Source organism: Coccinella septempunctata, chromosome X, assembly GCF_907165205.1.
Source record: "Coccinella septempunctata chromosome X, icCocSept1.1, whole genome shotgun sequence".
Taxonomy (NCBI): Eukaryota; Metazoa; Arthropoda; class Insecta; order Coleoptera; family Coccinellidae; genus Coccinella; species Coccinella septempunctata.
This window is the reverse complement of record NC_058198.1, coordinates 3,820,386-3,833,437: the sequence shown is the minus strand read 5'-3', so window position 1 is coordinate 3,833,437 and position 13,052 is coordinate 3,820,386. Positions and strand designations below refer to the sequence as shown.

The 13,052-nt window shown below is 37.7% G+C and overlaps 1 protein-coding gene across 7 annotated transcripts in view; it reads right to left on the bottom strand.

The window, feature by feature from the left end:
• Positions 1-13,052, bottom strand: part of LOC123321624 (ras-specific guanine nucleotide-releasing factor 2-like) — a 37,889-nt gene that overhangs the window by 11,843 nt on the left and 12,994 nt on the right. For 3 of the 7 annotated variants that reach the window (XM_044909326.1, XM_044909330.1, XM_044909328.1), the window contains exons 1-6: positions 12,386-12,541; positions 11,746-11,924; positions 8,054-8,185; positions 2,258-2,364; positions 1,758-1,905; positions 67-550 (exon numbers count right to left, since the gene is read on the bottom strand). In XM_044909326.1, coding sequence (XP_044765261.1) covers positions 67-550; positions 1,758-1,905; positions 2,258-2,364; positions 8,054-8,185; positions 11,746-11,904 — 1,030 coding nt within the window. In that variant the 5' untranslated portion in view covers positions 11,905-11,924; positions 12,386-12,541. Of the gene's footprint in view, positions 1-66; positions 551-1,757; positions 1,906-2,257; positions 2,365-3,370; positions 3,610-7,428; positions 7,539-8,053; positions 8,186-11,745; positions 11,925-12,385; positions 12,542-13,052 lie in introns of those variants that run through there. The other 4 variants (XM_044909329.1, XM_044909327.1, XM_044909331.1 and 1 more) reach the window with 4 other exon arrangements.

The window sequence follows — 13,052 nt, the reverse complement described above, 5'->3', positions numbered from 1 at the left end:
TTAGACTCGTGATACGAAAAGGTTCAACACGAATCAAAGTTACCCACCACGAGGTGCCATACTCACCCAAAACCAGGGTAGGCCAACTCTCCAACCTCGAGGTCAACCCCTTCAGAAATATCTGATGCAGGAACAGAACGGTTTCACTGTTCAAAAATATCGAATTGACGTCTTCGTGTAAACAGGGTGGCTTCTTGGACGAGGCCGCCATCTTGAAGGGTCGCAAGAAACAGGCCACGAGTACCTCCATCTGCTCCATGTACTCCTCCTCGGCCTCGACCATCCTGAACACCAGGCTGTTCCTCTTCCTCATACTTTCAGCGTGCGGACTCTTGATGTACTGCTCCACGATCTGCTTCCATCTCCTTCGGCAGAGCCAACCCCTGAAGAAGCTCTGGACTTTCTTGATTTTCCTCAGTTCGATCGAGTCCTGATCGAGGTTGGCGAACTGTCCGGAGACTGTTGAGCTCGACGTACCCTGCGTGGATACCAGACTGCTGGTGGACTGGTGGATGGTGGCGGGCTTCCATTCTTTCTTCAGGGCGAATAACTGCGGATGGAGTGATTGAAAACAACTAGATTTTTTCATGAGAAGTTCGAGAGATAGCCCGGTTAAACTGTTCAACCTTTGGAGAGTGACAAATCGCACATAAGTATATGAGACGTATCAAAACTGAATAAATTCCACCAGGAAAAGTCGTGTAAACACCCACAAAGGACTAATTTACTGGTATGGCACAAAAACTGACAATAATCAAAATATCCCAACTATAACTATAGGAGTCCCTGTTTCGATGCCAATTAGTGTATTTTACCATCGACGCTAATGAGACAGTTTAAATGTTCCGCACTGAAGGACGCTGTGAATGCAGCAATGAATCCAACACCTCTGGTCATCAATAACCGTGGAATGTGACCGCCTCTACTCAATTGAACGCGGAATCATTATCGGCTCCAAATCACATCAGTGGCTCTAACTCCATACAATTCGTATCTGATTCCGCGATGTATCTAACAGGAAGGTTTATGTGGCCATTTGAATTCGACTAATAATGTTCGTTTTGGGGAAATGTGCATAAAATACCCACATTTTAATTGTGTTGAAGTAGACATTTCATTTTGCTCCAATCATATTTGGCTCAGTAGTTGAGGCTCCACTATTTATGGGCTAGGTATGTCTAGGGTTAAGAAAAATTTAAATTTTGATTCGAATTTCTTTTTCGACTAAGCATCGTAGTGAATGTTTTCTTAATGCTGGTTTTCTTTATCATTTGATGGGATATTCTTGGTCAGAGCGACCCAGGCTTTCTGATTCCAAACTCTCTCATTACCTATCCATCTATCTTCCTAGGGTTATAAGTCTCACTCAAGAATAAAATCCAGCAGATCCGCAAATTACTATTTTTCCCATCCTTCATCGTAAAGGATTCGAAAAAAAATTTTAATTGCATATAGTTCCTCACTATCCCTGATTTCAAGCAATATCGGTATGGCAATGAATTCCTGGCTATTTACACTATCAGGAGTCCATTGCATCTCATAGACAAAGATTTGATCGAAACTCTACAATTCTTCATAATATCGAAACAATTATCAGACGCCAGCAGTTTCTCGCTTGGATCTCAAAATATAAATCTCGAACTTCTTCATGAACCTTTTTTTTCCTGATTCTACGGGGGGGAATCTAGGTGTATCTAAGTTGAAAATGGCATAGTGTTGTGCGAGAACATCCAACAGAATAAAACTCGAGGACTCACCTCAGCTCTCAGCTTCTTTATTTCAGAAGCAAGATCCTCACACTGCTGCGTGTATTGCCACTTGGCTGTTTTCTCCGATTCGATGATCTGAAGGAGGTGAAGATGTTTCTGTTCCAGTTCTTCCTTTTGCAGTAGGAGTTTGTTGAAACTGTCGAAAAACGAACAAGTTCGGAGGTTCATATAAATTTTTGTTTCTCGAAATTTTTAGGGCACGTGGAAATCGAAAAAAATGGAAATGCCATAGCTCAAAAAAAAGCATTCTTATTATGAAAAAGAGAACAAAAGCCTTGTTTTTAATAAAAGAAATGAATTCTTATGTTTCTTATTTCGAACAATGTTAAGAGACTGAAAATGATCAATATCCGATCAAATGGAGCACAAGAATCGTGAAAGGAAATACGAAAATATGTGAACCTTTTCTTTCTGAATTTCCCGGATTGCCGAAGGAACATCTCTTTATGAGGGATAAGGGGGAAAATGAAAGTGAAATATAGACTCACCTGGCCTCTCGTATGGCTTCGATCCAATTTTTGCAATCCATTTCGTTCAATGCTCGGAGCTCGTATTGTCTGATGTTGTCTTTTCTGTATGAAATGGCGAAGCAATACTGCAAAAGGAAAAATTCACGATAATGAACTCAAGAACTCGTCCACTTCGAAAACTCCACAAGATATTTGATGCTAGCTTTTGAATCGTTCACTCCGAAGATGTTACTAATCACATATTGGAAAAACTGAAGGACTGTGGGACAATAAACATCGTATCCTGCCAACCATTCATTTCAATTATTTATATTTCACCTATATTTCACACCTCATTACAATAACACCAGCTGATTAAGGTTCAGTATTCAGAATTTAGACAGAATACATTTTGGATTATCATCGTACATTAGCAGCCAATGAAATGATGTAATTTATGTACATGTATTCCGCTTGCTGAACATATACCACCAATATAATCTTCAGCGTTTATATTCAGGGATGGACACATGTTTATTATTTTAGTTAATTACCTACATGCATATATGTAATGATATAAAATGGGAAGCTTCCATCGTAAACGAATGCTCTAGAATTTAGCTGGAAATTATCGAATGCCCTTTGGGAATCCCTTTAAATCCGCATTGCTTTCTACTCCACAGAATCTCATAAAAAATTTCTCAATATCTTGTTTATTTATTAGAACGTCTGATGTGGGTAACCTATTTTTTTTAGGACATGAAAACAGAGCTTTTCACGAGTGAAACCCTCATTTCCTCAAATTATGTATGGCAAAATTTTTCGCTCCAAGAAAACGAATTGAATTACGAAAAAATGAGGTTTTTTCACTTATAACGTCGAATGAATTTCAGTCGAAATTACCAGAACAATTGAAAACTAATGACATTATTTCAGCAGGTGTTAATTGAACCATATTTTTGATTTCCTTTGAAAACAAGAAAGGGTAGAATTTGCGCTGAAATACCACCCAAAGTAAGCACGCCATGTCTCAATTACACCCTTATGAATAATTCAATATTCGGAAAGCAAACTGCCTTTTAGAACCTTATGTTTATGTTAACCTCTCGTGAAACAGTGATATAAAAAAATCTTATTCATTCGGAAACTCACTTATTGGAAGTAGTAGGAAGAAAATTGTCGGTTCACATTACTTCGAGGGAATTCTTCGAATATTAATGACAGCCAACAACAGTTCTGACCATTCCACTCCTACACTATTCGTCCACCTAACTTTCATCTTTATTTTCAATTTCTCTAATTGGAAATGAAGTATTCATGGCCATAGATCGATTTCTGCCATGTATACCGAAATACGGGTATGTGTATCTTCGACCGACTGTGATTAAAACTGAAATTTCAGCTTCATTGAACGGCTGCATATTGAATGCTGAATCTGAATATTTTGACGCGATATCCTGTTAAAATTCAATATTCCACTATGCAAATTAATACTTTTTGCCAGGGCCGTTTTCGATGAGAGGAAACCAACAATGGGGTATTCGATTACATTTCAAATTACGTACAAGGAACTCAGTGAAATAGTGGCTTATACATGAAAATATAGGTTTTCGATTGGGAGGAAATCAATAAGGTCAAAACGGTAGAATATGTAAACCGATGTTTGGAATTTCCATCAACGAAATGTGACGTCTTCGGCATTAGATACTGATCATCAAATTTAAACACAGCATTTTCTGTGATTTTCTGGAAGAATGTCAATATTGATTCCATATTTTCAGCTCCAGCGTTTGGAAAGCGTTTCAGACATGTTTATCATGCACAAAACTGTATGATTAGGGATGAGACTCAGGTCCACGTTGTGAATCAAGAATAAAACGGGGCCTCAAATAGATCCTTGCAGCACACCCCATACTATAATAGACCTAGATATCTGAATCTTAATTGAATACGCCAATTCTGGATGGAAAGCGAGATCTTGAACAAGCATAAGCCCACTTTTCTCTTGGTCAGTGCTCGCCGACGAGCAGAAATGAAAAAACATTCGAGAAAGGGGATAAATTATTATCCCGGGAGCTCAGACACAGGCGGAAAGTACCTATGTGTGAAAGAGAAACGGCAAACAAAATGGAAAATTGAGTTGTTTGCCGCCAAGTATGGGATTGCAGCCCCGTGAACGCTTTCGACTTTTTCGTTCGTGAATTAGCCACAGGGATTAGTTCGGCACAAAGGTGTTCATCTCTTTGTACGGGTTGAAATCTGTTTTCAGATAACGAGCAGGTATTTTTGATGTCAAAGATTCAACATGACAAAGTCGGAATCTGTATCAGCAACTGAAAAGTGAAGGTAGGGTGGATGGAAATTTGAACGATGGCACGCAGGAAAAGAACTGGAGATGATAATTTCCGACAGGAGGTGATGAATAAATATTCATATAAAGCAGCAATCACTTTGAATATTTCTGAACTGCCCAAAGGAACAATTTCTACGAATAGATTTTTCGGAGAAAGAACGTCAAAATCTTCTGATCTCCAATACATCGTGATTTTCTCGTAAACAGCGTCAGGAGGTTCTATTTATTTATCTATTCAACTCTGAAACATTCTTTGGTAAAAACTGAGCGGGAACAGAGACACAGGTTGGACGTAGTACGTAGAAAATTCAACCTCACGACTTATCCCCGATAATAAGTCGGAAATCGCAAAGTTCATTCCATTCAAAATAGATCGGTTGCTTTCGTAAAAAATTCAATACTCTCCGATTCTGTCGGCTGAATATGCTCTAATATAATGGAAGAGAGGATTGAAGGGATTTCTAGGAAAATAATCAAAAATGCTGTTCGAAGAAAACCAGACAAGACAATATGATCGAAATTTCATAAAAGGATATTTTCCGATCTAACCGATTGAGCTCTTTATCGTCGATAAGAGGGATATAGAAGACGCCAGCATATTGCAGAAATTGTACAGAAATCTCATCCCACACATGAACTATCTCGAGTGGAAGAATACCAAAAGAAGGTCGAGGACAAGAAAATGAAAATAAAATTGTGTGGGCTATTTTCAGTTTCTGTCCTTGAGGTGGGAGGATACGAAATGATTGTCTGGATTCATTTCGAGTGTCTGATTCATTCAAGGATGATAAATTCGTCCTTCGATGTCTCTCCTCCAATTCGATTCATGCAATTTGATCGAGCGAAAATCTCTAGTTGCGTTATAAAGAGGAGTCTATTTGAAGAAGTTCTATTATATGTGGTGAACCGAGGTTTTGTCATTTCTCGATTTCGAAAATCTCGATTTTGTGGGTGAAAAGGGGGGTTAGACAATTATTTTCTACTAAACAGTTCCAGATAGTCGGAATTTTGGTATGAAAATATGAGTTTTCGAACACGCTGAATCCATTTCAGGCAATTTCAAGAGCCTATCTCCGTTCGTTTAGATTTTCATCTTGGAAATGGCATTTTTGAAAAATTTGCAATTTTCAATCTGCGATATCTCCTGTTATATTCGTCTGATCCAATTGGGGTTTCCGGTTAAATAATCAGGGTTGCCTAGGCTTCCACCCTAGCACATAAACTCGATTTCGGAAATCTCGAATTTTTGGGTCAAAAATGAGCAAGGGGTTAGACCCCCCTAAAATGACCTATTTGCTACTCTGTCTGAAAATCAGGATGTTCTATTACTGTCCTCGGATATGGAGTGCATAGAATTTGTTCTGAAGATTCTAGAAAACCAAACAGTTGATGATTCAACAGAGAATTGCACTCCAGAGAGCTCTTCGAAGTCAACTCGAAAATGAAAAGTGGAAAAACAAAAAAAATTATTTTCTCCAAAACAGTCCCAGATATTTGAAATTTTGATATGGAAATATAGGTTTTCGAACACGCTGAATCTCTTCAGGCAATTTCAAGAGCCTATCTCCGTTCGTTTAGATTTTCATCTTGGAAATGGCATTTTTGAAAAATTTGCAATTTTCAATCTGCGATATCTCCTGTTATATTCGTTTGATCCAATTGGGGTTTCCGGTTAAATAATCAGGGTTGCCTAGGCTTCCACCCTAGCACATAAACTCGATTTCGAAAATCTCGAATTTTTGGGTCAAAAATGAGCAAGGGGTTAGACCCCCCTAAAATGACCTATTTGCTACTCTGTCTAAAAATCAGGATGTTCTATTACTGTCCTCGGATATGGAGTGCATAGAATTTGTTCTGAAGATTCTAGAAAACCAAACAGTTGATGATTCAACAGAGAATTGCACTCCAGAGAGCTCTTCGAAGTCAACTGAAAATGAAAAGTGGAAAAACAAAAAAAATTATTTTCTCCTAAACAGTGCCAGATATTTGAAATTTTGGTATGGAAATATAGGTTTTCGAACACGCTGAATCTATTTCAGGCAATTTCAAGAGCCTATCTCCGTTCGTTTAGATTTTCATCTTGGAAATGGCATTTTTGAAAAATTTGCAATTTTCAATCTGCGATATCTCCTGTTATATTCGTCTGATCCAATTGGGGTTTCCGGTTAAATAATCAGGGTTGCCTAGGCTTCTACCCTAGCACATAAACTCGATTTCGAAAATCTCGAATTTTTGGGTCAAAAATGAGCAAGGGGTTAGACCCCCCTAAAATGACCTATTTGCTACTCTGTCTGAAAATCAGGATGTTCTATTACTGTCCTCGGATATGGAGTGCATAGAATTCGTTTCGAAGATTCTAGAAAACCAAACAGTTGATGATTCAACAGAGAATTGCACTCCAGAGAGCTCTTCGAAGTCAACTCGAAAATGAAAAGTGGAAAAACAAAAAAGATTATTTTCTCCTAAACAGTGTCAGATATTGTAAAGTTTGGTATGAAAATATAGGTTTTCGAACACGCTGAATCTATTGCAAGCAAATTCGAAAGCCTATCTCCCTTCGTTTAGATTTTCATCTTGGAAATGGCATTTTTCAAAAATTGCAAATTTCAATCTGCGATTTCTCCTGATAGATTTCTGCAAACCCATTTAGATCTCCAGTTCTATAATCAGCGTAGCCTATGCTTCTTCAATCCTAGCAAAAAACTCGATTTCGAAAACCTCGAAGTTCCCTATCTGCACATCAATAGTATTCAGTGTATTGCTCAAATTGAGACGTACGAAAACAACTGATCACCAACTACTTTGGTGATAGTTAAAAAAAAAACCTTCTACAAACTGCGCCCTCGAGAACACTCACAGCGTTATTTTTCACCTTGTTATACATCCCGATAGAGATATTGTCTTCATTTGTAAAGCAACATAAACATCAACAAAACAAGTCAGAGGGAAAATGACACAAAAGATAAGCGCCGACTGAAATATTATCGATTCCCTTCAGATGGAATTCCAGATTAGGCGAAACAAAATTTCGAAAGAAATCGTAAATAACAGATTTAAGAACCGGGCTGAAGTGCTCTGAGGTGATCCTCCCAGAGTATTTTCAAGGAGCTTCGCATTCGTTCAGTTTATTTTCACTTGATTTTCATGGTTGTTTACATTGGATTCTCGCAAAGGGTGGGAGTTGCTTGCGAAAATAACTTTCTCATTTATGTTGGGAGGTTCAGGCGAGATACTACCATTTCACATGGAAAGAAAGCCTATTGAGCTCTTGTTGTTGTTCAGAACAATTGTTGCCAACTTCGGTATTCGAAGTAGTCATCAACAATAGACTTGTCACTGTTCTGAGGTGGAAAAACCCAGGCTTTGAGTCTATTTCCCGAATCAAGTAGATTTTGTCAACTCAGAATTACCAACAATCGTCTAACTGAAATAATGGAGGAAACATCGAAGACGGGCACATAATTTACTTAATTTTCACTCACCTGCCTATCTGAGCCATCTTTAGTCTTCGACGCACTCCCAGTGGTAATCAGCCTCTCGCAGTAGCAGCCTTCCAAAAGTAAAATGCCACTTGGACGGTGACAATGCTCCGAATCGTAATAAAATAGAAGATTCTGAAAAAAAACGAAAATATTCTCGTTAGTTTTCAACAGATGAAAGTTTGATTACTTCATATTGTCAAATCACAATATTGCTGTTATAACAAGAACTGAAGAGACGTACAAATTTGACTGAACAATTAGAGAAGAAATATTCATATTCCTTCCCTATTATACGACAAGGAAGCCAAGGGTATCGAGATAATCCGAGAATTAAACGCTTGAATGATCGTGATAAACGCTTTCAGTTGAGAATTCCATCAACAGAAGAAGCATGTCATCCTCCTCAAAACTCCGAAATATGAATAACCTAAATATTTGTGAAACCATTGTTTCCCGGAGAAAATCCGGCCTAGACTGAAGTGCAAAATCCGATTCCTTGTTTACGACCTGCCTTCACTAATCACATAGCTCAGGAGATCTATCGCTGAAATCCCTACTTCCTTTTTTTTTAGATGCAGAAACGCAATTATGCAAATTATTCCGCCAAGTTCGCTTGTCCCAGAAATCACAGGGAAAATCGGTTAATTCAATCTCGGGGAGGAAATTAACGAATCTGTTTAGGATGATCCCAAGCGGGAATAAAACTCCATTAGCCTTAAAACTGAGGTTCCGATTTTTCCATTTCAATGTCCGCATGATATGCCCTGCAATGGACAGTTCACAAGTTCCATGTCCAGATCTGTCACTTCTGCCGCAGGGCTTCCAATTAGCTTCTCAACTTCACTTCTTTCCGTTCGTTATTTCTGATAATGAACTTTAGGAATCGAACGAAAGAACATAAACTATAAATCCTTCGATGTCTTGACAGATTTTGAAAAAAATCGATCCAGTCCCTTGGATTCGATCAAATTTGATTTGAGGCACCGATAATTGATGGAAATCCATAATTAAATCAGGAACTTAATTAAATGATTTTCACTAGGATGAGTTTCCAACCACTGCATCATTAGGTACGCTATTCCAATAGCTTCTTGGTGACAATCATGTAATACAGTAGTGTATTTATTACTGAATGAATTCAGTACTTTTAACTCATCCCATCTTTTTCGGGATTTTCCGAAACTGCTCTGAAACTCATTCGTATTTGTAGAGGGAAATAATATCAAAGAAACCACCCTTGGTTTCCTTATGTGACCACTAAATACAGAAATCGAATTGATACACGAATGAATAAAAAAACATAATGAGTATTGAAAATGAGGAATGCAATGAAATACAGCTGAGCAGATATGATTTCGAATCGGTGAAATCTGCTCCCTCAGGAATGGGTAAAAACACACTGATTAATTAGTTCCACGAACCTACATAGCCCATGAAAAATAAATATTGGCTTCACAAATTCACCGAATAATAACCGATACAAATGTGAAACCTTGTTAAATTACTGTGCGGAAAGTGATCCAAAATTGCGGTTCCAATTAAAATTCCGAATACTTGATTCGACCTGGATTCACAATTAATTTTCAACTATTGCCTGTGAAGAAGTTTCAAGTAAACAATACGCCATCACCGAAGCTTGTTGTTACTATTTCATCGAGATTGTTTCACATAATTTTTTCACTATGAAAAATATCATCTTGGACATCTCCAAGTCCAATGACAAGCAGATCCATTTTCTGGATACGACAAACACAGCCACATGAAGCTGGTTAATTTTATGCTCTTCATTTATTCAGATACACCGCATCGTCCAATTCTTCTGAGACGGCTATAATAGACTGCGAGTGATTAAATTTTCAAGGAGCTCCCTGAATACGAATAGGATGCTGAAATCCTTCTCGTTCGAAAGGACTATGTGATAAAACTAGGTAGTTCGGCGGTTTTATTACATGTACAGGCAAATCTGGAATCATTTCGTGTCGTCCTCAGTATTACATGTACTCGTCCATGAGAAATTCCTATTTTTTCTCATTTTATCCTCCAGAAAAAATCGAATATATTCGAGTACTCTTCAAGATTGCTTCTGAATATTTATAATATGTGGAGTATTTTTCATTGGGTAATTTCCATCATTCTGCAGTATTCCTTCCAACGTTTCGGCCGGCATTCGCTAGCTGTCTTCAGGGATGTTCTTTTTTCAACCGAAGAAGAAGTCTTTTTCAACGAGGTCCATAAATAGTTCATGTACGGTTGTATCCAATTATTTTTCGAAAAGTCCAATCAGGTTAACACATTCACAGGCAGGGAATTATGATTAATTATAGACTCTCTTTTGGACCCTATTAATTTCCAGAGCTTCCAGTGAATCAACTTGCAAGTTTGTTCTACGCCCAGAATTTCAAAGTTTCGCCTAAGTAGAGTTTCTCTTACTGTTTACTCTGGAGTCCTTTGAATCAGAAGTATAAGATGATATTTTCAATTTGAACACTGCATAACTTTGCTTAACCGTTAATTATTTTCAACGTTCAAAGTTGAACTTTTTTATAAAAATCCTATACAGTTAAAACGTTTGGTGTTTGTTGGAAATTAATATTGAAGAGAATAATTTTAATTCTCAATTCATAAAATTGATTGGGTGTAGTATTTATTGTATAGAATATTTTCTATTGTACTTTGAATGGTTGTATTGGTATTGTTTACGACTAATGGTTTTTTAAATGTAGGTTCTTTTGATTTTTTTCGACGAAAGCATATTGTTATAGGTATCATAAAATAGATGGATCAATTTTTTGATATTTGCTCGGTCTGAATATCTGTGAATTTTGATATTTGAATAGTTTTGTTCATGATACGGATCTCTTTCAATATAATCCAGTTCAGAGGAAGGAATTTATGAATTTTTTGTGTTTTTGCATTATTCATGCATGAATTTCCATCAATGAGGGATAATCACAATTTGATATTCATTACAGAGTGATCTTCAACCAACAATACGTTCGGAGACGAATTTCTGCTTAACATAATCGACCTTCCCAACAAACTTCTAATCGTTCAGTTAGGAACTTGCGACTGGCTTAGATGCAGATAAGTCAATATTAGTGCTCCGTCGGCAGACGTCTATATTGCTACTCATTAGAACCTCCCTATTTGCGTCACCCTTAACAACCCTGCTTCGCGAAAAATATTGCGTGGAAATAATCACGGAACAGAAAAGAGACTGGTATATATGTAGAGAGTGAGTGAAAGGAAAGGCACAAAACTTTTACTATTATGTGGAAAAAAGCCCGCACTGTTTAATGTTTATTTTAAACCACGCAACTTTTCGTGTATAACTGGATAATTTCAGTTATTCAGTCATTCACCCTCTACGAAAGATGGAGGGTAGTTGAATCAATGACCAAATCATCCTCAGCAACTGGAGATCTAGTGAATTCTGGCACAAAAAATTACCATCCAACTACTCTCCACCCTTCGTAGAGGGGGCATGACAAACTCGTCATTTATACATGGAAATTAATTCAAAATAAAATTGACCCTTTCGAACATGCTTCTAAAGAATCGTAATTGAGGAATTTTTCGCGTTACTACTCCACTTTATAATACAAATTAAGTTTCGCCAGTTGTCCTATTGAAAGGGCGAAGTATTTAATTGATATTTTCATAAAAAGATCTCCTGTTTGAAGTTTACTCACCTGATACAGTACAAACCATCTAAGTTGCCATTTACTGCAATCGGCCGATCTCTTGTGTAAATAGCCAGCTTGGGAGTGATCATAGTGAGCTCTTTCAGAAAGCATAATTAGCTGATTGTCGTTCACCCTTATGGTTCTTTGCATCTTTGGACTCAGCATACTTTCACGTTATGCTTTGCCTGCAACCAAAAAACCTCATCAATTTCATGAGAATTTCACTCTCAACTTGATGTTAGAAAATTAAATATAAATCAAGATATTCAGAATATTTCACTTTCACTGGCAACAATTTAAAACATGTATTTGTCTATATTCGTTCAATTCAATTTGGCCAATTTGAATGAGGGGAATATCGAGCAGCTGCATAACAGAAGATATTGAATATTCAGAATTCAAATAACGTATTATTTTCTTCCTCACTGCTGAGACATGGAAATCGTCTGCTTCTCTTCTCTCCAATCATTAACGAGACCCTAACCAGTTCCAATTATACCCGGAGACCGAGAGATTTCGACGAGGAATTTTATATCGAATTCAATTTCGATGCAATGATTGATTGGTTATTTTACGAATCGGGGATACGGCATTATTACCGAGGAAAACGAATGCAACAATTTTCAATCAATTCCGGTAAATGCACCTTTTCGAAAATATCCCGGCTTTGTGGAAAATGTCGAGCATTGAATTTATTCCCTCTCCGCACCGAATTTTACAACGGCCTAATCGATCGAAGCCGAACTTGAACAATAATAATTATTATTCGATGTGAGAGTGAACTTGACTGTGTGCCGACTCTATTTACACGAGGCTGTGAAACAACTGAAAACAGAACCCCGAACAACGTCAATCATCGGAGCTTATCATATCGCGCGATTTATTTTTTTTCCAATTCTCCGTATGCACGACACGCGGCGGCAGATCCGTATATCAGATCGGAAAAAAAAGCGTACCAAATTCACGAGTTGATTGGCTCCCAGTTGGGCCCCAGAACCTGTCCCTCATTTTTTAATGGAAAATCTTCTGGAAACTTTAAGCCGACAGCGCCAACTCTATGCTAGAAAGTAATCCAGTCGTGGCATATCGTTTCCACGAATGGACTGAGTCAGCAAATGCGCGTTTCATATACGGGGACAGTCTTCGACCTCAAGAATCCACTGTTGAAATATTTGTACGAAACAAAGACTCATCCTGTATACTACGCCTTCAGTCTTTTCTTCTTCTGAACCACAGTGCCTACATCTCTCATCTGCTGACTTTCGCATTTGGTACGAGAGATATATTTGAACCTACAGTGTACAGTCCCACCA